General features: G+C 33.1%; 1 protein-coding gene across 2 annotated transcripts in view; it reads right to left on the bottom strand.

The window, feature by feature from the left end:
• The window catches only part of LOC113520709 (kinesin-like protein KIF12), a 30,225-nt gene extending 28,767 nt beyond the window's left edge, over window positions 1-1,458 (bottom strand). For both annotated transcript variants that reach the window (XM_052897209.1, XM_052897210.1), the window contains exons 1-2: window positions 1,199-1,458; window positions 374-521 (exon numbers count right to left, since the gene is read on the bottom strand). In XM_052897209.1, the coding sequence (XP_052753169.1) occupies window positions 374-521; window positions 1,199-1,340 (290 nt within the window). In that variant the 5' untranslated portion in view covers window positions 1,341-1,458. The remainder of the gene's footprint in view (window positions 1-373; window positions 522-1,198) is intronic.
• Between the last annotated feature and the right edge of the window lie 11,469 nt (window positions 1,459-12,927).

The following is a 12,927-nucleotide window of genomic DNA, read 5'->3' as shown; positions in this document are numbered from 1 at the left end:
AGAGAATAAGCCAAATATTTAATGTTATTAAAGAGAAATAAAAGATATTACTAGTTATTCTAATCTAATCTTTACAGAATAGATAAGTGCAGAATTTTACAATAATGATGCAAGAGCAGGATTGTTAGATAATCCATAGAGGCCTGAATTTTGTTTTTATATTCATAGACAATTATTAAAAAGTATTCAATAAAAAAAAATATATAAAAAATTTTTATCCTCGAATATTCTATAGTTTTCTTTTAACTTCTCAAAGCTGTAACAGATTCCTCTATGGGTTAAGTCCGCCATTGTATATTAAATCTTTTTAAAAAGAAATATTTGTATGGAAACACTTAATCTATATAATCTATGCTAAAAGTAGACAACTCACCTTCCATTCCTAGATCGCGAGTGCATGCTGTCGTCGTCTCTGCCCCATCCTTTGCCAATACTGGGAAGTCCTAACGAACCGGAGCCTTTTATCAGCCCAACTCCAGGTTGCTCCGTGCTCCGAGCTTTCCGTGCCCTTATTTCTTTACCTATACAAACAATCCAATATTTTTTTTAACTTTGAAAAGAATCCTATGGGAAATAAGTCCATATATCGTATTTCTATATTTCGTACGGAAGATTTTTACATAGAAGATAAAGTAAAATAAAAGATAAAGTAGAAAGTTCTCGATATCGACACATCGACATAAACTAGATAAATCTTTAATTTGCTGGAGTTTCGTTTGGTGGCAATGGAATATTTATGTTCAATTAAAATGTAAGATCTTATTTCTATTATTGTATTATTATTATATATTATTACGTCTATCGCATTGCTGTGTATTGCTTCATATTCATTTGTCATATATTGTTTGTATTTTTTATCCTTATAACAGTATTTATTACAGTGCTGATAATGATAGTGATAGATGGGAAATTCTATCGCTCACTTAGGCGATTCAATAAATAAATAATGAACTACTAATCAAATAGGCAAGCTATATGCAAGAGTTTACTTTGCAAAATGAAAATAAACTTTATTTATTATGTTGTTGCGAAATTTAAAATAAAAAAGTGGCAGTTCAATGTGGTAAAATACCAACTAACGCACCAATTGATCTGAATGAAATTACGTTTGATAAAATGCTTATGGTTTTAAACTTTTGTTTATTATGGAATTTAAACTTTAAAACCGTTTGGAGATCATAACGTATCCAACACTCACCAGCTCTAGTAGTAGCAACCAACGTTTCAGCAGATTTAGATATGCTTCTGCTAAGCGCGGTCGGAGGTGCTCGCATTGGTGTCGCTTGTCGCTGATACATATCCGTTCTTGGTTGAAACAATTGCAAATTCTTCAGTGCCATAATCAAACCTCATTAGCATTTTATTTTTCTTTTTTTGTTTATTTCTTGTATTACTTTTCTTCTCTTCATTTTTCCTTCTCTTTTAACTTTATAATATTTTATATTTATATACCATATCTTAAAGAAGAAGATTCAAAATGATACACAACACAAAATGTAAATTGAAGATTTGTACAAAAGTCGATTGCGAAGTGTTTCAACCTAAGCAGTTGTGTTGGCGTGTTTCGGTTTATAATTTACTGGGTACAGTTCAGAATATTGATAAATGAACAAAATATTCTAGTGAAAATGTTATCGACTGTAAGTAATAAATTTCAACAAGGCACAGTCAATTTGTGATTGTGTCAAATAAAAATTATGCGGGCGTTTTAACTATTGATAGGTAAACTAGAATTGAAATAATAGAAAGTATATATAGTCGCTACTTTAAAATATATCGATTCAATATAATATTAACGATCGTCTTTACAGTTTGTGTCTTGATAACTTATTTAAATTAGACCACTATTACAAGCTATCAGTCTCTGAAACAGTGTGTCACTAGTATGGTAATATCAAAACAGTCAATGTCTTTTCACTACAATGTAAACATATGAGTGTTAAATACAAAGACAGAAAATTGAAAATAATACACTACACTATGACAATAAAACATGTACGCGATATTTAATTACTTAGATTACAACAATTTCTTTTTCCAATCGTTCAATTGATTGATACAGAAAAGGCGGGAAAACTGACAAGTTTTTTTTTTCTAGAGAGCGGCGCGGGTGCCTCGGTCGCGCGTGTATCACAAACTAAATAATAATTGCTTTCAGCCCTTCAGTGAGGGTTTGTTATAGAATATTTCTATTGAACTTTTTGATTTAAACGTTATTATGGTGTCGGGTTGACATATGGGGTAGAAACGATATACAATATCGTATGGAATATAGTTAATTTATATAAGTATTTATGTCGTTTCTATATATATAGTTACAGAATTATTAAGTATTATAAACAACAAAATTTTATAGGTTAGAATAAATGAATAAGTAAGGCTATAAGGTAATTCCTTGTAAAAAATCTACTTTTTAGTACTCTCTAGTAAGTATGTAGGTAGTAATAATTTAAAATTGTGTTTCACAAAAAAAAAACCAACTTTGATTGGGTCCAAGGTTGATTGGTATTCTTTTTGAACACGGTTGAAAAATATAACTTCAGCATACATAAAATGTAGCCAAACCAATTATTTTGATTTAAAAATTAAACTACCTATTTAAAAATTAACACCAAGCCACTTGGTAATAGTAGGAAGAAAAAACCTATGAGAGAAAAAAAAGAAAGAAATAAAAACGAAATGATTTTTGAAATTGTCGACCAATTGCATTTACAAAACAAAATAAAATAAAGACAATAAGATTAATTTACAACAATTACTTTCCAGGTGGCCAGTACGCAGCATTATGCTATGGTAGTTTATTTACTGCCATAGAGCTGTTATTTTGCAAGCCACACAGTGAGTTCACAGATGACTACAGTGTACTTTTAAAACAATAATAAAATAAAAACAATACCTTCAAAACAATAATCAAAAAGGCAACAAAATATTAATATAATTTTTTTAATGTGCAGACCAATTTTGTGAAAGATTGGTGCTTGCGGCGGCAAACACATAACGGCCCACCTGATGGAAAGTGGTAACCGTCGCCTATAGATTATACGCCTATAGAGTATACTGTTTCGCCCATGATACCCCCCATGCGTTGCGATTCCTGAGGACTCAGGTGTTATTCCTCTGTACCCAGTAAATTCACGCCATATCCCACCCTTCAAACCGAAACACCGCCATACAAACACAACGGCTTCACGGTAGAAACACGAATGGGACAGAGGTACCCAAGCAATCGACTTTTGTACAGTTTCCCTCTGGTAAAGTCTCGAACTTTCGATGCTTATAGAAAAGTATTTTTTCGTTGTTTACGTGTAAGTATTTAATATTAATGGGGAATTGACCGAGCTGTAGGGGGTTCGTGAAGTGGGGTCAGTGACCGTAATTTGTCCGGTCTCCGCTAACTTACCCTTTAATAGTGAGAAATTAAATATTTATTAGAAATATACACAGGGTGTTTAATATACAATGTTTATAACATAAACTTAATACTTTTTTATAAAAGAATGGCGAATAAGCTAAAGACTCACGAAAGTGGCAATAATCGCCAATATGCATAACAGCATTCATGGCTTCGTGAACATCATAGAAGACACCGTTATGCTCAAGGCACCCTTAATGCATTTCCGTTAAAGGAAACTATGATTTTTTAATGGATAATAATGGATTGAACATCATATAAAAGTCGTTAGCCCATCGGCTAATGACCTGCTTCATTCTCACTTATCATCAAGATGGTACCCAGGGTGTATAGCCGATAGGAGGTCGACTTTCTCCAGATTCCATGATACTGTGTAAAATAAAAAAATCTGTATTCATGGCTGTCAATATCATAGAAGACACCGTTATTACAGAAATACCATTAAAGCCATGATTTTTTACATGGATGATTACAGCAGAAATAAAAGTAGGTTTGTTAGCCCAAGCAGAAAATTATAAAAATTTTTAAAATAACCAGGTCAAACCGCGTGTGGTCCCCCTGATAAGATATATTGCTGTAAATGATTAAATTAATTAATTAATAAAAAAACTAGTAAATGATTTAAATAATTGTTAAACCCCATTACTGATGCCCCACCAGTGTATATGGTGCAGTGCTACCATACCATTATCATTTTTAAAAAATCCCAGTGTCTAACAGAAATACAGTTATGCCTACACAGGCTAACTAACCTGCTTTTTTATTTTCATCTGTCATCCCTCACTGGTGCCCTCAAAACTATTGTGGTTAATTGATGTGTAATTAGTCACGATAAGCTAACATTCCATTATCATCCTTAAAAAAATAGTGTCTCAATTGGTAACTCGCCAGCTAAGAACTTGATAGCGCAGGCGGAGTATCCCTATCAGGTCGACCATTCCGATTTAACTCATCAAAAAATACAATAGTGTAACTACATTGAATGAATGAATGAATGGTTTATTTTCTCTTCTCAAAAGGTAGTATAAAATAACGACTTGAGGTACAATTTGATATGAAGACCAATTTTGTGAGAGACTGGTGCTTGCGGTAGGTTTTGAAGAAACATTGACGCTCCTTTCCACTTTGGGGAGAGTTAAGCTCGCCTTTGTACATTTACTTATCTCTGTCATGTTTTTATGTAGGTATTACCAGTGTACTATAAAGTATAAATAAATAATCTCGAATAGAAATGTCTTTGTAAATTATTAGGTACGTAAATTGCAGGTAAACAAAACACAACAAACATAATACAACGACACGAGTTATGAATACTGTGAACAAAAATTACACATTGAAATCGGTTCAGAATTTGTAAAGATCTCTGGTAACATACACTCACAGTCGCTCCAAAATCATATTCAAATCATATTCAGAAACTGGCAACTTATATTCGATTCGACGAAATTAGTTATCGTAATACAGTCAACGGTTATAAATCGATTAGCTTATTCGTTCGTTTGTCAATAAATCAAAAAGCATTCCGCACACCTTATAAGATTCAAATTCAATTAAAGCTACAATAAAACGAATTTTATCAGATAATTTCATACAGCTATTTTTCGATACGGTACAGTGCCCTTGTCCCTGTTATTTATTTTCAGTTTTTAGGATTCCGTGTTAAGATCTTAATACAAAATGGCAACACATGAAGGGTATCATGTACGACACAGTACACTCTGTCATGTCCATGGTACTGCTCATATCTATTGGCGACGGTTACCACTTTCCATCAGGTAGGGTCTTCAGCTTGTTTGTCATTTTAAATTGTATAAAAAATTCTACCAAAGTAGCCTGTTAGCTAGTACGTAATTTTTTTTTATATATAATTAATTATAAGAGGCAAACTAATTGTCGTCTCGCCTGATGAAATACGTAACTGTCGCTCAAAGATCTGAACAGTACCATAGACACTCAGAAATACGTTGTCTCACCATATTCTATGAAGGGTTACTACAATATCTTATTAATATAATAAAATTGTATATATTCATATAAAATAAGAAGAACAATAAAAATTTAATTCTTTAGGAATTTTGTCTGTTATATATATATATATATATATATATATATATAGACTACCGCCGCCCATGGTCACCCAAAACACCAACAGCATTTCAGGTGTGCTGCCGGCTTTTTAAAAGGTAATATGCTCTTTTCTTGAAGGTTATGTTGTCGTATCGGTTCAGAAATACTGCTGCTGGAAGTTGATTCCAAAGAGTGGTCATGCGTGGGAGAAAGTGCCTTGAAAAACGCACGGTAGAGGACCGCCACTCGTCCAGATGGTTGGGAAGAAATTTTAGTTTATGGCGGGTTGTACGATGGTGAAATGTTTTTTATATGCAAATACTATCATGATATTCCGCAAAAAATGTTGCACCAAATTGGATACGGTTTTCACAGTTGTAATCCTGAAGGTTTAATTTAATACACAAGGTATATGTTTGGTCTTAAAAATTTTGATACATCATTTTTCTACTTATGAAATTCACGCGTACACAGTTACGGACAAAAAGCTAGATAGGATGAAAAGTAAATTAAATATTAAGTTAATGTTTTTAATTTAATTATTTTTACTTAATATAGCATAAGAAATAATTCACGGAACCCTTTAACTTAAATAGTTCAATGCCACAGAGTTCAGTGTTCATCCGTATGATAAATGATAAAGGTATTGTATGTGCAAATTGCTACCAAGTCGCTATATTGATAAATCCATATGGGTTGTTACTGTATGAATAAACCACGCTGGGTACAGGTTTTTTTTTTCACGATTTAATGAATGAAACTTTATTGAAAATTTGCCAACTCCGGCTTATCACTTTTTTTTAATATAATACTATTATGTTACTAACTGGTAATGCAGCTTTCTATACCTTAAAAGATTTTTTTTAATTAATTCATTATAAACAATATCATCATCATCATATCACCTTTAACTGTCCACTGCTGAACATAAGCCTTCCCCTAGAGGGAAATTTGCCAGTAGTTGCCATGCATGGCAAGCGGTTTAACGAATACATATATATGTATATATATCTGCCAATATATATATGTCACGCCTGTCTCCCATTAGGGCAGGCAGAAACAATGGAACGCCAAATACTTCAATTCAACAAACCTCTTTCGCTTCTTCCACATTTATCAATGTTTTCATACACGCTCGCCGGTTACGGGTACTTTTAATTTGACCCTTCTTCAGCACGTCGCCTATTTGTCGTCGCCGTCTAGGGCGGCCCCTACCGACATCTATATTCGTAATTCTATATATATATATATATATATATATATATATATATATATATATATATATATATATATATATATATATATATATATATATATATATTAAATGATATAATATTAGGTGAAAACATAGGTTTAAAGAAATGGCTCTTCAGAATTGGCCACCATATTTATTTTACGTATTTCGTCCATCAGAAATAAATGAGGTCTGGCGGCCCTGGCTTCATGCTCTAAAGTAACAGTACTAAAATACTCCTTAAAAGTTTTATTCAGTCAATAATAACTATGTCACTCCGCGCTCCCATTACGGTTATCGATCGATTGTCAATCAGTGGGTACCTCGGACAATGGACCCGGCGTAGCGACGCCGATTTGTCAAAACATATTACAGGTCACCCGGGGTTATGTAAGGGTTAAGTTAAAGTTTAAGGCTGATATAACTTGTCCCACTTTACTTAATTTCGCCTGGACAATTTCTAATGTCCATAATGTTACTAATATAAACTATAACCAGCTAGACGATTTCTATACATGGGCGATATTTAAAGACTTGTAAGAGAGAAACAAGCTTATTTTACGCACTATATCAATAATAACATTTTTTTTTTTTTTTTTTTTTTATACAACTTAGAATGGCAAACAAGCTGACGGCCCACCTGATGGAAAGTGGTAACCGTCGCCTATAGACATGAGCAGTACCATGGATATAACAGAGTATACTGTTTCGCCCATGATACCCCCCCCCCCATGCGTTGCCCTTCCTGAGGACTCAGGTGTTATTCCTCTGTACCCAGTAAACTCACGCCAAAATATAAAGATCTGTTAAAGAGAATATAATGCTTAATAATGATAAGACTGAACTGCCTAATCATTTATTAGATCCTGGTGCCATCAATGACTTCTTTCTAAAATGACCTGGTTCTAATTCTGTTTCGCTTTTGTTATTGACAAGAATTTTTAGAAATTTTGTCTGTTTGACTGTATATTTGTTCCGACATCACACAAAAACTACTGTACCAAATTTTACAACATACAATTTTCACAGTAGTGTTTTTGAAGATCCAACTTAAAATTTAGTGTATATTTGATCATGATAGATCATCTACAATTGACCTATTTTATTGATTTTACTACTTCCAAAAACTATGCGAAGACTACTTTAAAAATAATAAATTAATGAGAGTATCGTCCTTTGGTATTAAGAGTTTTTATGCTGTCTTAATGAAGTGTCTAAGTGAAGGTATTCGAATTGGATTACCGGACGACAACTTTATTAATTGTAAATAAAGCTTTTAAACCGACTTAAAAAATATTATTTTTTTATATTAATTACCGCATAACTTGACGAAGTCATGAGGTAGTTGTAACCGATTTGAAATATTTTTTTCTTTAACTGAAAAGATATACTTACAGATTGGTCTCGAAGAAGTTATATCAATATCGATTCAGTAATATTTAGATAATAATAATTGGTTTTGTCACAATTGAAGCTGGTTTTTTGTGGAACACAATTTTTAATTATTATCTCTTTTTAGGATATAAAATATACTTTCCTAAGGAGATATATAGTTTATGCACGAGTGGGCTGCAGCCACATCCCCATTACAATGAATTTCCTTCGACTCTTAAGCTTTAAAAATATTACACTTAAAGGCCAAAGGCAACTACAATCGCCTGAATTATATAAATATTTATAGATCGATTTTACGTCTTCAAGCGTTAAAATACAATATCAATCAATATGAAGAATAGGTAACAGGTAATAACCATAATATATTACTGGAGGTCAGTTTATTATCTATATATATATATATATATATATATATATATATATATATATATATATATATATATATATATATATATATATAGAGAGAGAGAGAGATATAATAGGACTGACCTCCACTAGTTACTGCATCCAATATATATTGACTGACAGACGATAATATAAAAGTTACTATTGAATTTTGATTAATACCAAATATTAACCAAAATTCAATAGTAGCTTTTTAGAAATAAAATATATATTTCCTTGACCATGACTTGTTTAATTTTTGTAATGAAATAAAATTATAGTTTATTGTCTATGGAAACGTTTTTGCCGCGAAAATTGATGACATCTGTGACGTACCATAGAGTACGACGGCCGTCACGGTGTTCGCACGACCCGTCGCCGCATCGCCGTCGAGGCGGGACACCATCCGCTTACACCACAAATTATGTACCTACGTGGTATTGTCACTCTAATGATGGTTTTGATTTATAGGGGGCCATGATTTGTCAAGAGTCCAGACAGGTATGTTACTTATTGTATTTGTCATTGGACGATACAGAGTGTCTTAATAAATTATGTATACGAAATATGAAGGAAAGTGAACAATCCGAAATCCAACGATTGAATTAAATTAACGTGAAACTAAAGAATGGCCATATAAATAATTTCTAAATCTTCCACTCCCTTTTTGAACAGTCAAGGCACATTGCCATAGAGAATGTAACGTCATACATATTGTTTTGTGTCAGTAAACGTGGAATGCGATTCCATATTCAATTTAAAACAATTTAGGAATTACAATGGCGGAATTACATATATGCCGCCATTTGGCTATTAAAAATTTTACTGCCACTACCGGCCTCTACAATTCGGTTCCCTAGTTCGAAGTCATGTTGATAAAAAAAAAAAATTTGCAAGAGAGAATATGAGGTCCCGCTCCATTCCACTTATATGAGACGAGAAGAAGAAAGAAGACCATGTCGCACCATATAGAGAAAGCTTAGACCCAGTGTCCCGGGATTTGATGCTGGGACAAAGGAGTTCGCTCAGAGCCCTCCACATAATCCTCTCCAACGGTCCAAAGGTCACTCCCTTCAAACTGAAACATAGCCATACAAGCACAACTGCATGATGGCAAAAACACGAGTGGTACTTACGTACTCATTCAACGAATACAATGACTCCTTTTAGTCGCTCTGACACTGCTATTTACATGGACCTTGGACGTTATACAACTTAAATACATTAGCCCTACTAAAATCTAATAAGATTCTATTATCAGATAAAAGGAACAATACAAAAATGTTGTAACACACAATATAATGTGTGTGCTTTACGCGTCTTACTAATATTTAATTGATAGCTGAGCTGAGGGCACGGTTCGTTGATTATCAAAGCACATAATGACGTGTCGGATACGGTTCGTCGCGCAACTGTTTTCGGCCACAGCTCGTGTTGGCTATTCACTTTTTGCACGACACGATAAAGAGGTATAGAGAAATATAGTTTTTACCAATGTATTCCACACAAAAATATGATTTGTTGTTAGAATCTTCATAAGTACACATTATGTTTCACGTCACAGCCGCTCATGACTAAGGATCCCAGATGGCTTCGAAACTAGTCGAGCTTGCTCGACTAAAATACACGTAAATTAAACCTTGCTGCCGTTATTCTTTGCGTAACAACGCCTGTTTATTACCAACCTTCCAAAAGGTACTTAATTCGTTTGTATAATATAATTTTATATTTTATTATTTTATAGACGCTGGATTCATCATCTCAACCATTATCTGTCCATTGTTGAAAATAAGCATTCCACATAGACTGCCATAAGGAACGGTCCTGAGCCACCTGCATCCACTGACTTCCTGTAATGTTGATATCGTTGCTCCATCTAGTGGGGAGTCGTCCTACATTACGTTTGCCCATACAGGATCGTCACTCGAGAACCTTCTTCCTCATCGGTTGTCGGTCGCAGGATTGTACATAGTAAACTAAAGTATCATTAATCTAATGTATCTACAAAACACTCATCGTTCATAAATGTGTTTTATCACGATTAAAGCCGTTTCTTTGAGGAGTAGAATGTAGGTACTTGTTACTGGTAACACTATCAAGCTTCCTCGTATGAACTCATTCTTTGCCAATGCCGATATTAGAATAAAATTATAATCACGCCGTTTCGAAATATTGTTACGAACAATGGAAACAGTTCCCACTTGTAACAATAGGGTTTCCTCTTCCTCCTCGCTGAAGTTCGTAGGCTCCTCGAATTATGTTAACATTATGATTTCACATTTTTTTTTTCATACTATCCACTTAGCATATTTGATATTATAATACATGTTCTTCTATTTTTTTTTTATGGATGAAAATGGTATGGTAACTGCGCCTGCGCTAACGGGATACGCTGGCGGAAAACCAGTGAAGGGTGATAGATGAGAATGAAAACAGTCCAGTTAGCCCATCATGATGAATTCATCAGGAATTAACCATGATAGTTTCCAGGGGGAACCGCGAGGAGATCGACCTGGTTGGGTATATTGCTAGCAATGGGATTCTCAGTCTCCATTACTAGCAATCCCTTTCCCCCCCAAAGTGTGCTTCTATTGTATATATCTACTGACGACTTGGTGAAGTTTTTATAAGATAAATATGCCTACGAGTGTAAATCTAGAGGAAACAGTCAAAAGTAAAGACTACTAGTACAAATCTGATTATTATCATCAGCCATTACCTGCCCACTAAACAAAGACGGGATGTCTTTGTTTAGTGGGCAGGTGAACCCACAATGAGGGTTTTGAAAGTAGTTGACACGCTTGGCAAGCAGATTTTTAAGGCTTTGGTGATGTTTTAAGAGGGACGCTGCTGCTCAATCCTCGAACGGTCTGATTAACTTGGTTAATTTAGTGTGATTATCATCACCGGAGAATTCGATATTACGAGGTTTAATAACAAACGAAGCCTAATAAAATTATTATTTCATATAAAGGAATCTGAGAGATTAATAACTCATCAATGAAGAATGTAATATAATGAAGACAGAAATATATTTTTTAAATAAGTTTCTTTTACCTATTTTTTTTTTTTACTTTTATTTGACTGGAATAGGACGTATATCTCGCTGGTAGGACAATTTTGTTCTTTGGGAGAAATCATGTTAACCATATTCTTCAATAGATCATGCTTAGGTATCTATCTTTTCAGTTGACGAGCATACATTGTTTATATTTTGTATTATATATATATATATATATATATATATATATATATATATATATATATATATATATATATATATATATATATATATATAATTACAACACAGGGGGCAAACGAGCATGCGGCTCACCTGATGGTAAGTGACTACCGCCGCCCATGATCACCCACAACATCAGCGGCATTGCAGGTGTGCTGCCGGCCTTTTAAAAAGGAATATACTCTTTATAAGATATAAATATTGTCTTTATCTCCTTTTATTCATATGATATGAATAAAGGTGTCCCAAGGTGAGAGGAAATTGTCCAATTTAGAGTGGTCTCTTATCCAAAGTATTGTTTGTTACGTCATAATTAGAGGACAGAGTAATTTGATATATGACGTGATTATATGTTATTTATTATTATATGTTAACTATTTGTATTAACGCCACAAAAGAAGAAGAAAAAAAAACTGTTTGTATTTGACACACAGTTCTAAATTCAAATTTTTTGTTGTAACTTATAAAAAAGTGGAAAATTGTAAATTATCTAATTAGTAACTAATTGACAAGACTAATTGATTACATGCCGAATAAGGGATATAATTATCGTTGGTTTTTGTATTGTTTATTAATTTACAACACGTGTTTTTTGTTGCATTTTTTGTTTCGCTCAGTAATTTTTTTTTTTATTTACAATTGTGAACACTGTTGTATATTTAGAAACCCTTAAAAAAAAAAAACTTTAAAACACTTATTCATTATTCATCTGCCACTGTTTGATTGTTACAAGTAACTTAAGTAATTTTTTTTACTAATATTTGTAATCTATTTTGCTACTATTATAGGGTTGCCAGTCGTCCGGGTTTCCCTGGATTTGCCCTAATTTAGAGGGGTGGACGGGGCGTAATTTAATTCGTAACAAACTGTAATAAGATTCAGTTTTGTGAGGTGCATTTAAAATTATGATAAAAGACGACTAAATTTAATTTTAAGGTCTGAAAATAAGTAAAGAAGTGATTTATGACATTTCTTTTTTTTTATTGCACTGAATATGTTTATATATCCGGGTACTGAGCTCTAAAATCCGGGGATTTCACACGTCTTATCCTGGTTGCCAAATTTTAGAGATGGCATCCCTACTATTATAAAACAATTAACCACAATTCTACGAGTTATAGTATTATATTATTATATTAGTATTATTATAATTAAAGTTTGTGTCTTACAGAAAAAAAAAAACACCTTCAGATG

This window comes from Galleria mellonella, unplaced genomic scaffold (genome assembly GCF_026898425.1).
Source record: "Galleria mellonella isolate WM207_F2 unplaced genomic scaffold, CSIRO_AGI_GalMel_v1 utg36, whole genome shotgun sequence".
NCBI lineage: Eukaryota > Metazoa > Arthropoda > Insecta > Lepidoptera > Pyralidae > Galleria > Galleria mellonella.
This window is presented reverse-complemented; position numbering and strand designations above follow the sequence as displayed.